Source organism: Platalea leucorodia, assembly GCF_965183815.1.
Source record: "Platalea leucorodia genome assembly, chromosome: 5".
Taxonomy (NCBI): Eukaryota; Metazoa; Chordata; class Aves; order Pelecaniformes; family Threskiornithidae; genus Platalea; species Platalea leucorodia.
In genome coordinates, this window is record NC_138827.1 from 91,265,198 (window position 1) to 91,284,851 (window position 19,654).

General features: G+C 47.6%; 1 protein-coding gene across 4 annotated transcripts in view; it reads right to left on the reverse strand.

Moving 5' to 3' along the window:
- The window catches only part of HEG1 (heart development protein with EGF like domains 1), a 56,104-nt gene that overhangs the window by 14,160 nt on the left and 22,290 nt on the right, over positions 1-19,654 (reverse strand). The window contains exons 5-18 of one of the 4 annotated variants that reach the window (XR_014228189.1): positions 19,344-19,541; positions 18,522-18,830; positions 17,805-18,110; positions 16,415-16,738; positions 15,166-15,474; positions 14,141-14,470; positions 13,281-13,580; positions 12,403-12,741; positions 10,061-11,428; positions 7,689-7,808; positions 5,961-6,055; positions 4,600-4,658; positions 3,954-4,067; positions 2,045-2,179 (exon numbers count right to left, since the gene is read on the reverse strand). Coding sequence is in view for 3 of the 4 variants with exons in the window: in XM_082312045.1 (XP_082168171.1) it covers positions 2,045-2,179; positions 3,954-4,114; positions 4,600-4,658; positions 5,961-6,055; positions 7,689-7,808; positions 10,061-11,428; positions 12,403-12,741; positions 13,281-13,580; positions 14,141-14,470; positions 15,166-15,474; positions 16,415-16,738; positions 17,805-18,110; positions 18,522-18,830; positions 19,344-19,541 (4,353 nt within the window). In the remaining variant the exon portion in view is untranslated. Of the gene's footprint in view, positions 1-2,044; positions 2,180-3,953; positions 4,115-4,599; positions 4,659-5,960; positions 6,056-7,688; positions 7,809-10,060; positions 11,429-12,402; positions 12,742-13,280; positions 13,581-14,140; positions 14,471-15,165; positions 15,475-16,414; positions 16,739-17,804; positions 18,111-18,521; positions 18,831-19,343; positions 19,542-19,654 lie in introns of all 4 variants that reach the window. The other 3 variants (XM_082312047.1, XM_082312046.1, XM_082312045.1) reach the window with 3 other exon arrangements.

Genomic DNA, 19,654 nt, shown 5'->3' on the forward strand with positions numbered 1-19,654 from the left:
ATTAAAAATAGCATGCCCTTGAAAAGCTGGCACATTGAGTTTGTCGCCCTATTTCTAAAACAGCCCTGAAGATACCGGGAAGGCTGAAAGCCAGCAATGACCCAGAGACCACTGAACCGCACACTGTGAGGTACCACGGCCAACACATTGAAATTCCTGTGGCTCAGAGACCCAGCCCTTCCTTGGTCCAGGGGATGCTTTTTCAAGCATGCCCCAGGGGACAGACACCACAAGGCAGGACAGAACAATCCCTGGGGGTCAGGGCAGCTGATCCCCTCTGCCCCAGCAGCTCTCCCAGCCGCACCCGCCTTCCCACGAGGGAGACCGGACAGGGCAGCACAATAGCCATTTCCCTCTTTGCAAATACTATAATTGGAGTTACCACGCCACATTTTCACAACCCACAATGAGGGTCGGATGCTCAGGAAACCTTGGTTCCTGTTTAGTCACTAAGAGGGCAGAGATTTTCAAAGAGACTGGCATATTGTATGCTATATTTATCAGAAAATAGCCCTAGATATCAAATGAGAGCCATACCCTGGCTTTTGAAAAAGCCTTTAAAAATCCCAACCACCTGGCTTACCCAGATGGGAATGAAGTGATGCTGAAAATCTGGTATTTTGCCGGAGCGTGGCACCATGCAGTCGGTGCTACCCTCACGCCCCTGCACTGCAGCCTAAATCCTGCATCAACCCTGTCCTTCAGACACTCTCAAGCTGGTCAGTAAGATGTTTCCTACAGACAGCAGCGAGATGAAGGTGGAATTGAGGCCTCACTGTGTGCAGGCAGGGTTTTTTATATTTTGCACAGCAAACAAGATCCGTAAGTAGGGAGTAACCACACATACAAGATGTTAGATCTCTTAGCCCTCTGCAACCATCGCATCCGAGTGCCTCACAGCCTTTCATGTATTTATCTTCACAACACTGCTTGGCAAGAGACATGGACAAGAAAAATGGAGTCACTCACCCTGGGTCCCCACCGTCAATGAGGGAGCAAGAACTGGGCAAAAGCCTCCCAGGTTTCAGCTCAGCTCCCCACTCACTATACAAGCCCTTCTCTGTCTCCCAAGGGTCAGTGGAGATGGTCAGTATTTCCTGATAGAAATCTTTCCCCCAACATACAAGATGAAGGGAGGGAAGGAAAACACAAAGGAGAAAGGTTTTGCCTGGAGCCACAGAGTGGAGGAGAGGCAGGACCGTGACCTGGGACCCAGAGATGCCCAGCTCCCAGATGTCCATCCCAGAGCCTGCAGTACATGAGTTATTTCCAGGCACATTTTTCTCACTTTCTGATGAGATTCGGAATCGACAAAGCACCTCCTCCTATTTCAACAGCAACCCAGCAGACACTGCCAGAAGCAACGTATAACCACTACTGCAATTCTTATTGATAGGTCATCAGAAAACTGCATTTCTTAAGAAGCCCTACAACAACCGCTGGAACTAGGGAATGGACACCCTGATCCTACAGAAGTCATTTTGACCACTGGTATGCAGACAAAGACCTTGTTTAACATGCAGCAAAAAGAGATTTCATGATCTGAGGAGTAGCTAAAAAATACTATAACCCTTAAGCTTAAAATTTCTATTAGGAACCCAGCTGAAAAATAAATTCATAATCATTTTCAGATACTTACTTTAAAAATATTGATTATGTATTAATATAAGCTTATGAGTTTAAAGCACTTCTCCTAAGTTCGCTGAGAGTTCAGACAAAATCAAAACAGGCAGAGCCGCACGTCATCTCTGCTCTGTGCCACTGAACTGGAGCCCAAAGCCGTCGGGCCCCTTTCTGCCTCTTCTCGATCACTGTGACTCACAGCGTGCTCCAGAAAGAGATAATATTATTCCTAGAGAGAGACTGTATCTTCAGCGTCTGCTGAAACATCCCCTAACTAAATAAAAGAAACTTGAGCTGCTAATATTTATTCATAATATTGAGCTTCTTGCATGCACAGTGATACACACACACACACTCATTTCCATCAGAACAAACAGTTTAAGCAAAATTCAGGCAAAATACACCCCATAAAGAGCAATACCTCTGCAGGAGTGGTCCATCTTGTTGTATTTGAAGTACCCACTTTTGCACTGGCAGAGTGCGACTCCATCGAAGTCGGTGCATTCAGAAGTTTCCTTGTCGCATTCGGGGTCTTTCTGCTTGCACAAGCTGCCAACTGTTGGGAAGAGGTGGCCAACATCAGCGCGGTTCTCTCTGAACCCACCGGTACGCACATTTGCTTTCCCCAGGCATCACATTCAGCTCATGTGCTGCTTTAGTCTCTTTTCTTTTTTTTTTTTAAATAATATTTGTTCCATTAGGAGACAGTCAACATTACACTATGTCACCATTTCTTGCATATCTACCATCATTTGTACAGGCAAGTAGAGGGGGGCAAATAATAAATGTTTCAGCTTGGAGGCAGAAGGGGAAATGAAAAAGAAAAATCTGGTTTGGCTCAAGCTGAAACACATTCACCCCCTGAGTAGTTCAACAAACCAATTTTTATGTTTATATCAAGCAAAACATTTTGCTCAACCCAAAACAATTTTTTTCCATTTCAATATTAAGCACTGTATTTTTTCATTTTTCAAACAAAGAATTTGTCCTTTCATTTACATTACTTTGAAGCAGTGTTTTACTTTAGAAAGTCAGATTTGTTACAATGAGCATTCAGCAAAACTATGGGTAAATGATGGAAATTGTGTCACCGAATTTACATTTTTTTACTGGGAGGTCAGACTAAATGGAATGAACAAATGAAAAAATATGAATGAGAAATACTATTTTATGGAAAACGTGTCACTCATTTGGCACTCACCTTTTATAAACCTCTCCCTGCTAGATCCATCAGCTTTTTTTTTTTATTATTTGACATCTTTTCTTTTAAGTACTTACACAAGTACATAATTTGTTTCTCATTCTGCTTATTTCAAGTTAGAAGTAGACTTTACCAAAACCATTCTGTCAGAGGCAACGACTATATATAATCTGAGCAGGTCTACCAAAATAATTTAATTCAATCCACAGTGGAGTGTGGCTTTAAAATATGGCACGTTAAAATAAAAGCACATGCTAAATTTCTTATCTTCATGTTTACTTCGCCAAAACGATCTGAGGACTTTCCACTACACCCAGGCTAAGCGCTGCCACCCTTCATCCTCAAAGCCAAACCTTGAAGCCTTGAACCCCAAAGTCACAGAGCTCCATGTGCAGAAGTTTCCTCGCAGGAGCCCGTCTTTCAAGGGTGCTCACTGCCTGCGTCCTGCTGGTACCTCTCACGGCTAAATCTGCTCTATCGCTCCCTCGGAAAGCGAGGACCAGGAGGTGCAGGGCACAGGGCCACCACCACTGATGGAGTCCACCTGGAAAAGGTCCTGCACAACACTGATGTGCTTCTCCAGGTCTCTCTGTGCCGCACCCATGTTCCTGTTCGGCAGGTAGAGGATTCGGTACAGAAATCGAAAGTTTTAAATTGTGAACCATTTTTACACCTTGCAACACCAAAGTCGGGCGGGCAGGAGAGCGCAGCTCCCCGCATAGCCTCCAGCGGCTCTAATCGACTTCACTGGGGGGTTTTGTCTCTTGACTTTCACACTGTTTCCCCGGCTCCCAGCCATGCGGGTAGAATTAAGACTTATGTTTTTTTGATCTGGCCAGGGCCCGGTGTCACATCCCAGAGATGAAAGGCTGCCCTACAATGCCTCTAATCCTGTGCTACGCGATGTTTTCAGAGAGAGGCAGATTTCTCACACATGTGGCGAAGATAAGGCTCGATATCTGCATGCCTTTTGTACTGCAAGGCTCTTAAGATGACTCCCATTTAAATAAGATAAAAAAGATTCAGAAGGGTTTTTCCAAACGCCAAAATCTTTCTCCCCCTGTTATAAAAGGAGCCAAATAAAACATCCCTTTCCCCTCCCGTCACACCCCCTCCAGATGCTATTTACCTCTGTGGAGCGGTTTCAGGCTGGAGAAGAGCTGGCAGGCTTCGGTGGGGGATTTGCAATCTCGAATGTAGCTTTTCACGCTGCTGACAACATCGTAGAAAGTCACGTTGGATGCTAAAGAGAACGTGGATTGCACTGAAACATGCACAAAATTTGCCTCCCTAACAGAAAACAAAACAAAACAGCCCTGAGTACCACGGGTCAGTCTGATGTCATTGTTAGCACCATATACATAGGACTCATTAACGCACATTATACATAGGACTCTCATTAACGCAAGCAATGCTTATCGCAGACACAATATTGCATACATACTGAAACAGCCGTGCATTGTAACAGACGTTAAAAACAGGACAAACTTACACACAGAGAGGTAAATTTGGGGCTGGAAGGGGTGCTGGTAGCTCACTTTAAAACCAGCCATAAATCCCTCACAAGCTCACAAGCCCGCCCCCAAGCCGCTCAGGCCAGGAGGAGGGTACCAGGAGAGCCGGGCAAGGTGGTCAGGCATTCCCCATGCCCTGCACTACTGCCAGGCCGGATTGCGTCAAGCCCAGCACCAACTCAAAATGGAGAACATGGATCTCAAGTTGAACATCCCAAGTGCTCGAGTTTCTCATTCTTCCCCTGGTAGCCTTAGCCTTACCTGGTCGCCTTAACTGTGGAGTGGCGGTACCCCGGCAAGCCCGACAGCGATGCATTGAGCTGCAGAGGAGAGAGCAGCTGTTAGTGCCCTAGGGGGGATGGAGGGAGGCAGCCCGGCAGGACGTAGCATGGGACACCCCTCCTGGGTCACCGACACCATCCCCTGCATTCGCCAGAGCTGCCTGCTGAGGCCGAGGGGGCTCTGAGCATCCCAGCAGTTCAGCTGCTCGATAAGAAAGATGCGCCGTCCTTTTGCCAGCAAGGGATGGCCAAAGACACCATCATGCATCCTTGGACAGGAACGAAGACCTGGGGGTTTTGACATGAGCATCTGCCTGGGGCCCCACTGTGCAATGACCGCAAAGGCCGAGGACGAGCCAGAAGCCAGCGGGGAGAGAGCCCCATGTGAGGCCAAGCTCAAAGCGGCACCCTGGGAGACTGCACATCTTCCAAGGAGCCTCCCTCTCCCCAGATCCATGCGGTTGTCTGTGTTCACTCCCCAGCACAAGCCGTGCAGGCAGAATCAAGGTGACTCAGCCCGGCTCCCCCCTCCTTTGGCAGCGTCTCCAAATCACCTACTCCAAAAAGAGTTGGGATGAACTGCAGCTGGCCCAGGAACTGCTAACAGGAGAAACTCAGGCATGCAGTGATCTGGCTAAAAAATGCACAGAGATGTACCTATCCCCAGCCCAGTGGTATTTTTGGAGCAACTGATGGCACAGCATATGGGGAAGCCACCAGCTCACCCAGAGCTTGCTCTCAACTGCCCAAGGGCCACATGGTTGCGATAGCATGGCTGGGAAACTCCACCAAGAGGAAGGTATGTTTGGGTGGGTGCTGCTGCTGTGCTTCATCCCATGGGGTCTGGCGAAGAGCAAGGTGGCACCAGCTACAGTCCAACCCGCCCCAGCACCTGTGAGATTTACTGATGAACAATGAAGCCCAGAGTTACTGTTTTAATGTTTGACCTTGGAGGAGCACTAATGCCCTTTCGAGGTCTGGTAAAGGCAATGTAGCCAGGAGACACTAGGAAAGGATGGAGGCTACAGAAGTGTGAACCCAGCCACACCACTTCACGAAAAGGGCTTCAGGATTTTCTGGGCAGATACACTGTCTTAAGCCCCATCGGAGCCGGATCTCTCCGCTGCTGTCTTGGCAGCCTGGGCAGGGCAGGGGAGAGAAGCGTGCTGGGATTCAAAAGTGTACATCTCACCAGACCTACTTACACCAGACCAGGATGGTTCAATGATTAAAAAGGCTAAATCCATGCTACAGAGTCTCGTGCCTTCCCATGACAACCGTAAGAGGAGCGAAGGGGACCTGTCCCATCAGCATTGCCAAAGTCCCAGCAATGACACTCACCATCGCCAGGATTTCACCCTCGACGTGGAGGAGCTCTGCATAATTCCCATGGGTAATATTAAGTTTCAGGGGGACCTGGCCGATGAATGTTCTTACTAAAAAGAAGAATAAGACAAGATAGTTGGAACACATTCCCATGCCATGCGTAGCTGCGGTTTCATCTGCCTTACATGAGAGCCTGTCTGCATGGAAAACTCCTTCACGCAGCGGACAGAAAACTCACATCTGAGAGTCACTGCCCCATTAAAGCAAAGTCCCAGCCTTGGGATTTTTCCCAAGGGTTGCTGAGATGTTCCCACAGCCCCAGTCAAATTCCAGAGCTCAGTGCTGCTGAACAGCCACCATTTCACTGCAGCATTCAAACATTTTATATAGAAACACAGACTGATTTAAAAGGACCCCTGAACACAGAGGGAGATGGGTAAATTTAGTAACAAGACGGTTTCAGGTACCAAAGCTATTTATAATAATTAGAGGTAAACATGTCAAATCTCTTACCCTTCCCTGCAATGGAAGGAAAGGAAATCAGCAAGTCAAAATAAAGCACTGCAGAAAGGACATTTTCATTTTTCAAATTGTTGGACAGAATGAGCAATGACATTTGAAAAGAGATCCAAATGATGCATTTTTCCATGCTTAGATTCATATTTGATTCATGGCAGCAGAATGTAATAATCCAAGTTGTCCAGACTCAGAGAGATAATATCCCTAAATCTTGTATTAAGTGTCATGAGATACTCGGTGGAAATGAGAACTCAGAGCTCCAGTTTTATGTTCCACCAGAAAAACAAATACGGTTGCAGATAACATTATAAAGCCTCCAATTCTTTCCCATTTTTTCCCATCCACAGAGCCTATCTTCACCACAAATTTTATATCAGACAGCTCTAATGTAGCAACTCCGGGTAAAAATAAGATGAGAATCACCTTCACAGTATTTATATAATCTGCCCGTATCCCAGTTCAAGGCATAATCAAAACAACTCTCTAAATTAGAAGCTGACACATTCCAACTCGAAGAAATGTTTCAAAACACCCTTCAGGGACACCTCACCCATGTTTCCTTAGCAAAATTTCCATGCCTCTAATCCTCGCTGATTAAGGGTCAGAAGAAACTCTAGCCAAACAAATTCCCCTTTACAATGGGACATTGTAAGTCCTTGAGATTGAGAGTCCTCTAACAGAAAGGAGGGGGTCAGAACCTGAGTTCCAGCTAATAACTGTGCTGCCTGAAAAATGCTAAAGGTACGAAACAAGACCTTGATCTTACAAAGACTTTCACGGCTGCTTAATTTTCCGCACATGGCTGATCCCGCTGAAGCCAGGTTACACAATAGCCCCACTCACTTCTCCCAAGCCAAGCGCCGTCGCCGGGGTTTGCAGAGCTGGGAGCTACGATAAGCTGCTGAACGCTTTTTGGGGGTTGTAAAACACATTAGGAACAGAAGAGGCACATCTGTCCTTACTAACAAGCCTGAGCCCACCGCTCTGTTGCTGTGTTTTTAAGAAACCCTCAGCTATCACTGCGCCTGCTCCCCGGGGCACCCCGACACGACAGGCATTAGACACTGCACTTGTATAAACAGTAAAAGGCTCTTGTTAAAAGCGGTGGTTGGGAGGAACATTAAGCTCCTGAACTAGTCTGAGCCTAGGTTAATTTAGTTTAGAAGATTACAGGTAATTATTTCCATCTTTTTCTCCCCTGGTTTTTCACTTTTGTTTTCTTACCTAAATTGCACTTTCCTTTTTCCAGCTCATATCCAAGAGGACACTGACAGATATAGGAGCCACGGGTGTTGTTGCAGGTGGCCAGCGCAGGACAAGGGTTGGAAAGACATTTATCCACATCTACAAAAGCAGAAAAAAACACAGGCTATAGTTACAGAATAGGAAAAATCATCAACTGTTGGGCTAAAAAAGATAAACTTGGCTCCTCTTCTGTGACCCCCTGAGCATTATCAGATGCTTCATTGCATCATTTGTGCTTACTATTTATCGTGTTCTTAATTATTCTGTTGGAGCTGAAAGAATAAATACAAACCACTTTCTCTTGAATATTCACTCAAAAGCCCTTGGGATGCAGTGTTAATCCATGTTAACATGAACCCCCAGCTTGTCTACAGCACTGCTCATCTGCAGATCTCAGGGTGCTTTTCAAAGACAAACAACCCCACAGTTATGGATGGAGAGACCGAAGAAGGGACCTTGACAGCCAGAGCTAGACATGGGAGCACAGGCTTCTTTCTTTGCCAAAATCCTGCCCTTTTCATCCAAGCCCTATTTCCATGATCCAAAGCTAGTGCTTGAACAGTGAGGCAGTCCGTAGGTTACCCAGCAATGGTGGAGGCAGCCCTGGCTGCTGTCACCTCCTTCACCAGGGCTGCAGCCTCCTCCGTGCCAGGCTGAGGATGGGCACAGCAGCGATACCTGCCTGTGACACCGCTCGTAATGCACTTCCCGCTGGGTGAGCAAGGGCTTGGGAAGCAGACACCAACTGTGAAATATGGAGTATCAGGCGATTAATGACTGTAGTCTCAGATGCTTCATAGATTAGCCAACCCAAATTGCAAATTCTGGAGACAATATCCAATACTTCCCTTTGAAAAAAACCATGTCCTGGTCAAAAATGCTCCTCTTGCTGTGCATATGACTCACACGAGCACAACTGCATGTCACACATGCATGCAAGGGCAGACCATAGGCAGGACTGTGGACTTGTGGGCAACAAGGCACTACAAGATGAGCAAGACAGCTTACACACCACTCATACCTATTTTGCTGCTGCTGCCGAGCACTGCAGCAGAGGCAGGAAGGATGGGCTTTGCGGTTCAAGTACATAGCATGAGAGCCAAACCCGTGCGTGTATTTCTGACAGCGCTGCGATACCGCATGGCATCACGCAGGCCCTGCAGACCAGACAGTCCCGAGCCGACCTTTGCGTCAGGACACACCGTTTGACGCAATCTCTGTGTTTCGACTAGCCTGGCATGGCTACCTCAGCATCAGTGAGAAGGAGATTTCGTGTCTCTGATCTAAGCAGCCAGAAATGAGTGGGTGTATTTTAAAATGTTGGCTTTCACTTTGTCGTCCTTCAGTTTGCGCTTTGAACAGTGGGGCCCAGGGCAGCTTCTTCTCTCGCGGCAGTGAGTACCGATGTACAAAGCACCCTATCCAAGGGAGCAGAAGGATCTTTTGCATTCTGGTAAATGGCAAAACTTGGTATTTAAAGGAAAGAATAACTTGACAAAAGAGTGAATGAGTTGGTAAAAAGGATATGATACCTTAATTTTTCGATTAAAAAAATCCATTCCCCTACAGTGAATTTTTTTGCATGAAGCCATAGCTGCAATTAAAACTAATCATCCTGAGAAATAACCTTTAAATACTTAATTATCGGATGGAATATATACTATTGCCAGTATTTCACCGAGATTAATGCATTTAGCACACACAATATCCTGCAGTGGCATGAGGGCCAGGCTCCTGAACTTTAAACACACAATTGATTTCCATTCATATAAAACTTCAGTCAATGAATTTACTTGAGAAGATAAGGAGCCTGGCAGCAGTAATAAATGATTGTAGCAACACACTCAGCAAGACTATGGTACGTAGCCTACCAGGAGAAGCAACAGGCCCTTGAGTAGGAGATTATTTAGTGAGGTGGGAAGAAAATGACCAGAGGTCATAATAACAGAAGTTCCAACACAAATACCAAGTGCTGGCCAACTTCCTTTTCTCATGAATAAGATAGATATTGATTGATATCAATCGATATTGTCGACTGATTGACAAATATAAAATGCATCCTACGCTTACCTGGAAGGCCAGTCAGCTTTATTTTCTTAAAATTCTCAAATTTCAGCTTAACGTTTCTATCAGAAATGTTCACCAAAATGTTCACCCTTTTCCAGCAGTTCTGCTTGATTGCTAAACCCTCAGCTTAAAAATACCAACACGGAGACCAAGTTCTTATCTTCAAACCCTGCTGACAATAGCCATCATACATAACCCTTTGAAGACCCTTAAAGTGGGACCCAGGTGTTCCTGGCCCCCTCATCCCTGGCCCCACCACTGATGAGTGCCATTAGACATGTTACCTGTTGCTGGAGATGATGTCCTCACCCCAGTTGTGCTACTCAACGGAGGAACAGTGGTTGGTTTGGTAGCAGCCAAAGTAGTTGCAATGCTCACAGTGGTCTTGCTGGTTGGAGGGGCTTCAGAAGGACTTGTAACAGGGATGTTTTCCTTGGTGACTTTATCAGGCCTTGCAGTGGTGGGATCCACAGCTTCTGTGCTTTCACCAGTGGTATACACGTGCTTAGTGGCAGCTGGTGTTTGAGCTCTGTGGGCTTTCGTGGTGCTAGTGTCACCTGGGGTTGGCTGGCGACTGGCCAGTGTTGTCAGCACAGGAGGTTTCACCGTGGTCAGTGCCACTGCAGGAATGATGATGCTGTGGTTTGTTGCACTTGGTGAGGGACTAAGGGGTGCATCCGTCGGCCCAGCCTGGGGGGCATCACCGGCTGTGGTGAGCAGCGACGTTGCCTTTCCAAAGCTACCTCCCTGTACAGTGGTGGCTCTCAGCGAGGTGGTCTCCGTTACCGTCACGGGAGCAAACACGGACACGATGTGTCCACCAAGCTGCTCCATGGGTGCTGTGGGGAGAGGAGGAGACCTGTTGGAGGTGAAGGTGGTGCTGTTTTGGGGATGGTGTGTGACATTGTGCTTGTTGGTCCCTCTGGGCGAGCTCCCGGCCACGGCAGCTGTGGAGGGCACTCGCCTGACCACAGTTGTAGCTACAGAGGTGCTTACTTGACCACGATCGTTGGACTGTGAGACGGATGATGGTGATGAGAACAGAGGCAATAAAGATGCTAATGAATAAGATGGGGAAGACAATGAAGAAGTGGGCAAGGAGGACGACAAAGCCTGCAGAGGGGGTGAAGACGCCATCACAGAGGACGAGAGTGGCTCAGATGACTCTGCTGATGTAAACAAGTAAGTTGGTGGTGGTGTTGATGACAGTGAGTGATGCAGTGATGACACTGAGGAAGAGGCTGGAAGTGCTGATGAAGACAGAGAGGATCGGCCAGTGGTCAACAACTCAGAGTCAGTGTTGAAGAGAGTTGTATTTGGTACGCTGCCTGCAGAAGCAGAAGTCAGCAGTTTGGAAGAGTGTACCAGCAATGGCTCTGTAGATGGTTCAACAAAACTGTCATCACTGGATACGTTGCTTGTCCTGTCCTGTGCCACAGAAGACTTCAATGAATCAGAAGGGTTGGAAATTTCAGAAAAAAAGGTAGAACTTTCCGAGGAGTCAGCAGAGGTGCTGCTATTCGAGATAGACAAGAGGGTTCTTTCTCCTCCTCTGGTATATGTGGTTGAAATGTACATGCCGTCTGTATGAGAAACCGAGGTCCGTTTCTCAGCATCGATGCTACTGGCTGGCTGATGGCTACTTGAAAAGCCTGGAGTAAAAGGACAAAATATATTAGAAAGACAGATTAACGTGAAAGTATTTTGATGTCATATTAAAATCACTTGCTAAATACATAAAATGTTCTTGTCTGTGAACTGGCCCATGCTCTTCCAACAATTTAGAGCACCATGCAAGCAAGGCTATTGAATTAGAAGTCTTCTGCACTTCTTAATTCATTCTAAAATGGTGAACTCAGACAAACACAAGCCTCCCATGAAACGTGTAGGTTTCTAAAACGCTATTCTTCCAGTACTGCTTTTCTAACGGGATTGAGCACTTAGCGTTCTGTGATATTTTGTGGCAAGCTAAGCAGGAAAACCCATCTGTTCTCTTTATCACTCCTAATTTATAAAACTCGTATCATCTCCCTCTTTATCCTCCATTCCCAACTAAAGAATATCCATCTTCTTCAGTCGGTTTGTTTTTAGACACAGTGAACTTCATGCCTCTCTAGGATGAAATTATTCCATTATGTTAATTTGCAGCTTATCATGATCTCATTGATTGAAAACTTTGCAGTCAGGAAATCCTAAATGAGTAGCACATCAGTCTGCAAAAAAATCAGATTATTTAGCATAAAAGGTGCAGTCAGTCTTATAATATGAATTTCAGGATGTACAGTTAATTCAGCAATCTCTAAAAATAAAAAATAGGGTATTGAAAATTTGGTTTAAGTCTACAATTGATTTAGGTCATCATGAAGCATTTCTGAAAGCATCACCCAAAAGAAACCAAGTAGGCTGCAAAAAAATAATGCGGCCATCAAAACAGGAAAGTTTCCCTGGAACGATTCCCCAGCCTGGTGGGGTCTGGCTTTGAGTCCTTTGATGAAAATATCCTCCTGAGTGCACCCACAGGTGGCATTGCATGTACTAATGAATGAGAACTTGTATACAACATAGATAAATGCAGGACAATGTGACCTTCCTCCCCAGAAATGTACACCAGGAGACACTAACTTACTTGTGAGATCGTTTTGGAAAGAAGAAGTGGGTATCTTGGAAGAGCGTGTGAAGAGCGTCTCTGTCGCAAAGCCCGTGAAACTTGCACTGCTGGCGGAGGCATTGGCCGTCCTGCTCTGCTCCACCGACGCTGGCTCAACCGGCCCTCGAGAGCTGGCGGTTTCGGCGTAGGAAGAGGAGCTCTCCGTGCCACCAGCCAGCGCGCCGTCCATCACCGAGTGCAGCGTCCTCTCTCCACCGTCAGCAGACGTGGATGAACTGTATGCAGGATCAGTGATGGGGCTGGATATCCTTTCCTCGGCACTCGAGCTGCTTAGGGAGTGATGGCTGCTGCCCATGGCTGGAATAGGATCAAAAAGTAGGCATCTGATTTTATCATCTCAGAGCAGAGAGCACTTGTGAGTTCTACAATAATTCTGTTTGGAAATGCAGATTAATAAAATTGCACAGATAAACACAGATTAAATACAGATTATGTAGATCTCACACATCTATCACCTTAAATGTGGATTTAACACACAAAGCCTAGTCCGAAGAAACAGGACTGTCCAAATACAGGGGGACAATCAGTACCGTTAGAGTCATAATGGGCATATTTATTTTATTTATAATTATCACCCCAACCCAGGGGAGGTAGTAGATGTGTCCTACAGCAAGAAGCTATATGTCTCATTCTTGAGACTTTTTTATTAAGCATCAACAGCTGCAGATATACAACACCAAGGAGCAAAATCACCACTGCTTATCAATCCTGCCCGTGACACCCACAACAGCTCTGACACATGTTGGTGGTCATACCAACCCCACAGAAGAGTGGGAGGGAGAGGGAGTGGGCTTTTTCCAAATTCAAATGCCATCCCGGAGTTCAGAAAAACTCACTGGAAGCTTCACTGGCAGCCGAGAAGTAGGTGGAGACCCTGGATGAAAGGGTGACCTCGGGTTCAGGGTACCCCGCACGGCTGGATGAGATGTGTCCTGCTCCAGGCCATGCCGTGGAGGACGGGAGGGGGCCTGTGTGGGGCTCCCCAGCCGTGTGCGGGTGAGATGTGGGCCTTGCTGCCGCCGTACTCCATGTGCCATGGTTAGCAGCAGCTCGAGATGTCCCCTCCTCATGGCTGAAGAGTGCGGTTGAGACGTACATGGTCTCAGTAGGAGCACCGGAAACTCTTTTTCCTCTCTCTGGAATTGCAAAGCAGAGATATACATACATGTGTGTATATATATATATAAAATATATATATTTTATGTATTAACAATACCTTTGAGGCCTCTACAGGGACTAAAATCTGAATATTTAAATTCCCGCAGACGAGGTGGTGCTTGGTGACCAACATCACTTATTTGCTAAGTGGGGTTCCCAGGCGATCTGTACTTTTCCCTTTTACACTAGAAAAATAAAACAGATCGTGGTGCATGGTGTTTCTGAAGAAGAATGGTGGCAGGGAGGTAGGACTTGGTCTTGGGTGTCCTGCAGAAAGTTCTGGCACATCTCGTGCCAGACTTCCCTGGTTTGAAGGCTGAGGTCCAGGCTCCATGGCAGCCCTCACATGTGGCCCAGAAGAGCTGCCTGGCCATCTAGTTCCCAACACGAGAAATGCCCTCAGATGCCCTTCACTATAAACCAGGCTTACTAAAAAGGCAAATCTACTTTAAAGCTAGAAAAGGGAGGGTGGGAGCTCGGGAAGGAGGTGAGAAGGAGGGATGTCCTCCACAGCAAACTGGGAAACCACAAGACTCACCTGAAGCACTTGGTGAAGGCGAAGGCACTGAAATGCTGGGAGAAAATGCAGGCAGCAGCTTCGTTGGAAGCTCACCACGTCTGGCACCGCTCTGCGAAACATCGCTCTGCCTCCCAGGCTCTGTTGCCGATGAGGACGGCAGAAAGACCACGTCCAGGGAGCTGGTGCGGGGTGGAGTGGGAGCAGAGTTCCCTGCCGTGCTGGATGCTGTGCGGGTGTCTGACACAGGCACTGTGCTCCTCTCCCCACCACTGGTGGCTACCACTGAGCTGGGCGTACTGGTGAGAGGAGCATCGGGCAGGCGTCCTCCTGTAGCCAAGGTCCCTTCTGCTAAGAAAGGACAAAGCAAAATGGATTTATAGATCCTAAGCTATAAACAGGTGGGCGTGCCCTCTTCCATCACCACTGTTAGGCTGATGGCACAGATATAACACAGCAGAAGATCTAAACTTGGAAAAAACTGTGAAGACCCAAGCCCTTCCTGCACAAGGAGGTGCTGCTCACGGGAAGACACCCTGAAGAAGGCACTAGGAACAAGTCGTGGGAGGGCGGTTGGGTTTGCTTCCCTTCGGCACTGCTCCTGGCACTGCACTCCAGCCGTGGGCACTGCGTGCCCACGGTGAGCGAGGTGGGGTCATGGCAGCTCCTGACTCCCTGATACTTGAAATAAAGCTTGGCAGGGCTGTACGGTGTCAGTAAATGCTGCATTTGCATCCCAGGAAGGGAGTCAGGAATGACTGGTGTTGCCTCCTGCTTGTATAAACACAGCCAATGGGGCAGTCTTGAAATTGTGCTGTCTCAGAAAACACACCGTCTCGGGGCCAGACTGGTCTTGTAAGAAAGCTGGGTTTTTCTGGGGACTAAATTCAAAAAACAGCTAATGCATGTTTCTCTGGAAGTTGAAATTTTCCTCCATAATGCCCAATGCCATTGTCCAGCACCTTCTAGCATGCCCTCACACCTCCATACAGAGTAGATGTCTGAGATCTACAGGAAGAAGCCCCGCAGGGACGGTCAGAGCTCACCTGGGGAAGCGCTTTCTGAAGCAGACGGCGAGCCTGTGAGCAATGGGTCCATGGACAACACGGTGGCACCTCTGCCACCATCACGCTGTCCTCCCAAAGAGGACTGGGTATGGTCTGGAGAGCTGATGGTTTCGGTACCAGTGGTGGAAATCTCTGTTGTTTGGGCCAGTCTGGTGCTGGCTGGCAGAGACCTTAACGTCCTCTCTCCACCCTTGGTGGCTGTTGTGGAAACGGAGGTACTGGTGGTGGGGAAATCGGTTCTTCTCTCTGTTGACAGGATGCTGAATGACACATGGCTGCTTCCAGTAGCTAAGATGTGATAAAGAAACAATTTACATTTTTACACATGTCAAACTATAAATAAACAGACGAGCTTTCCTCCAGTAACACCCAGAGGCAGCAAGTACATGTACAAGTAGAAAATATGAGAAGATGTCAATCCAGAGAAAATAGGAAATTTCCAAACACGTGAATCCTTCCTACAGAAATTTGTCTTCTAAAAAACATGGTTTGATGCTGAGAAAAGTGCTATTATATAAAAACCGTTGAACCGCTACGCCGTACACTTGATTTCACCATTATGTGCCTGAGTGCACTCCATGCTGCTAGAACAAACAAATACCATAACAACCCAGAAAAGCCTGGAAATCAGTTCAGACAAGGCACAACACTGAGCAGGGTGAAAATCTTAGAGAAGAGGTCTGAAGAAATGGGGCCAGGGGGATCAGACCCCTTCAGCATCGCAGCAGGGTCTAGGACCAAGCAGCGGCATGAAGGGCCTCCGAGACCACATTCAAAGTTGCCTTAAATTTGTTGAACTGGTTCGATTTCTGGGGAGCAGCATGGTCCAAGGGGCAGGACAGAGGGCAGGAACTGAGGTCCAGTCCCTGGGACTGCAGGGACATGATCTAATCCTCCCTTGCTTAGTTCTCCTGCCTATAAAATAGAGATAGCAACTGGTGATAGTAAAAAAAAGAAATCGTGATTTGAAAGTTAATTGTTTTTCTTGGCGTAACAAAACTTTCCACACATGGACCCTTTCTGTCAAAAACCCAAACCACATGTTTTGGTCCAGCAAGAGCTGAAATATTTCAGATACAAAAATCATACTGCATCCTTCCAAACAATATATTCTGCATAGCTGTCACGTCTTTTGACAGGGGAAAAGAGTCAGGCAAGTGTAAGATACAACAACTGTCCTCCTTTTACTTACAAGAAAAATGGTAATTCCCTTCTAACTTGAGCTCACCTTGGGAAGGACCTTCCGAAGGAGAGTGAGAGCGTGTTAGCGTGTTATGCTCCGTGAAATCCGTGGTTTCTCCGGACCCACGAACTCTGTAGGTCTCTCTCATAGAAGACACAGCCGAGGATCCGATCGTGCCCAAGGTCCTGTACGTGCCACTACTGGATGTGGAGACTTCTGCTGCCCATCGGCTGCTGCCTGTGGCAGACCTCGGGGGCCTGCCGCCGCTGCCGGTGGCCGTGGCTGAAATGAAAGCGCCGGTGGGAGAGGAAGCAAGGGGGTTTTTCTCTGTCGTTGAGCTGTTAACTGGTTGGTGGCTGCTTCTGACACCTAAGATACAATAAAACCAGGTTTGATGTATGCATATATACATTTGAGGGATTGTTTGTACAGTCTATGTTTGTACACTGTTGAGATATTGAATAGACCAAGCTCTCAACCTGGAAAAGGCGCTGCTCTGGGAAGAGGTGAATCCCCTATGTTCAGGCACATGTGGCTTACAAAAAGCCATGAAAATCACAACTTAAAACCATGGTTTTTAACTGCAGGCTGTGCACAATACCCAATTTACGCATTTAAGGTGCCTTTGAGCCTATTTAAATCAGGAGTATATACCTTTGACTTCAAAGCAACTCTAAGGGATGAGCTAAAAAAGGCCTGGTTTAGGTTTTTTGGTGACAGTCCAGAGAGTCAGGCTGCCATCTCAGTGCCGGGCTGATGACACAGCAGTGGGGCCGAGCCCCCCACAGCCCCGGGCACCGAGGACCACACAGGGCCAGACACAGCCTCACCCATAAGATGCTCATAAACACCCCAGCACCCTAGCCTGGCGTTCGACCCAGCCTGATTTACCCCACGTTTAGCAGGCGTGCTGCCCCAGGGCTCTCCCAAACCACAGTGCTGGGGATGCCAATATTTCACCAGCTCACTAAGAGCAGGAGCCGCACTACGACTCGCAAAGTGATGGGCTTAATTGTGCATTAATGGTGAATGGTGGGGCAGAGCTCACTTGGGACCACTCCAAGGGCACAGGGTGAGTCTCAACATGCCACCTCTCTCAGAGACCAGCCTGCACGGCAGACGCAGTGCCAGGCAACGGCTGCAAATCCCCAGCAAAAGTGTCTCCGGCAGGGAAAAAGTGCATGCACGTATTTCTAAACGATGGCTGCTTTTCCCAGCACGGGAGTTTCATTAGCAATGAGGACATTGATGTTTTTTCACTTTTTCACCCAAAAGCTGAGATCCACTCCCACCCTTCCCCCCAGCCCGAGGCAGCCAGTAATAAAAATACCCACATATCCAATAGCGACCGATGGCCATATCTAAAGAAAAACAGCGCGGGATGTGAAATCCCATCCGACCCCAAAGCAGCCAACTTTCAGACTAACAAATTTACCTCTGGAAGTACTTTCGGAGGCAGAGAGGGAGCTTGTGAGCAAAGGCTGCCCAGGAGGTGCTGGGAGGTCGGTGGCTTCCCGTGAGCCATTAGGACGGTGTGTCCCAGCCCCCGAGGAGGAGAAGGTCCCTCCCAAAGAGCTGGTGGGGTCGGTGCTGGTGGCAGAGCTCCTTGTCACCCCAGCTGTGCGGCCATTTGGGGGGGACCCCGGCACCATGCTGGGCTTGTCAGCACCACGGGCATCCAAGTGCAGCGTCGCCTCTTCTGCAGCTGGGATGCTCTTTGGTTCATAACTGCTGCTAAAGGCTGACAAAAAGGAGAACAGAAATATAAAACTGCATACACGTAAATGAAAACAGCTGGGTATGTTTCATCCCGCTATCAGTAGATGTAGACAATGTATGTGTGAATATTCAATACGGAAATATTTAATACTAGGAAATCATTAAAACAGGGGGAAAAAATGGTCTCTACATAGGAACTCCTGAAGTTATTGCTTGCAAAATTCAACTGAAAGTTTTCAAGGAAAATCTATCCTCCTCTTCCAACAAGAATAATATTTATCCATACTTTCATTTCTGTGAAATGTTTTCAAATGTACAGAATGTGCCAAATACAATATTATTCCTCCTTTCTTTAAAATAAAAAGGATGTATTTTGTTTATAAAGAGTCTTTAAATAATGTTCTGAGTTATACAGCTAGCTATCAAAACTCACTCGTGGAAGTGCTTTCCGAAGCAGACAGCGAGCCCGTGAGCAGCAAGTCTGTGGCACCTCTGCCACCACCACCCTGGCCTCCCAAAGACATCCCAGGAGACCAGGTCTGGTCTGAAGAGCTGGTGATTTCGGTACCAGTGGTGGAAATCTCTGTTGTTTGGGCCAGTCTGGTGCTGGCTGGCAGAGATCTTAACATCCTCCCTCCACCCTTGGTGCCTGTTGTGGAAACAGAGGTACTGGTGGTGGGGAAATCCGAAACTCTCCTTTCTGTGGCCGAGACGTTGGACGGCTCATAGCTGCTTCCAATGGCTACAGCACAATAAAAAAAAAATGGATTTAGACGTATGAAATTATAAACAGATTGATCCATTTTCTTCCTAGATGCTTACAGCGCACATACGGATATTAAGCATAGGAAGTTTTCAATCTGGGCAAAGTGCTCTTTTGGAAAGGCATAAATCCCCTCGCCACAGGAAGACCTTGCACAAAACCTGGGGCTCACCGCCAGGACAGCGCGGCTTTGCGAGAGCCAGGGCGGCTCAGCCAGCGGGAAATCCCACGGGACAAGGACTGCAGGGACTTGCCTTTAAATCCCACCTTTGCTCTAAGACTGGTGGAAATGGGCGCAAGCTCTCTTAGTATTTTTTTGGAGCTTGAATATGGTATCAAACAGCAAAGAGGGGAAACCTGAGCATGGCCACGTTCCCATGTGAGCCTGCAGCTCACAATACATGCCAGGGTTTAACAGGACACAAGGAAAAATGCTTAAGGAAGTGCAAAATCCAGCACAAAATAGGGTAAAACAACAACTCATAGACTAACCAAGCTCACCCGTGGCAGCACTTTCCAAAGCCGGGCGAGAAGGGGTGAGCCGGTGCTCCGTGGAGGACCCTGGGAAACGTCCCCACGCTGGGGCCACTGAGGAGCGCGCCGAGGCCGAGGGCAGAGCCGCAGAACCGGGTGCTGCCCTTCGGATACCAGACCTCAGGTTTTCTGCAGCTGTGCTGTTGCTCCCAGCAGCTGTGGCAGAGGGAAGGGACGCGTTAATGTGAGAGCCCTGGGGATGCACTTGCTCCTGGCAAGCCCCGGGCACAGGATAAGGACTTGGCAATGCCAAGGTTTTCAATAAGTTC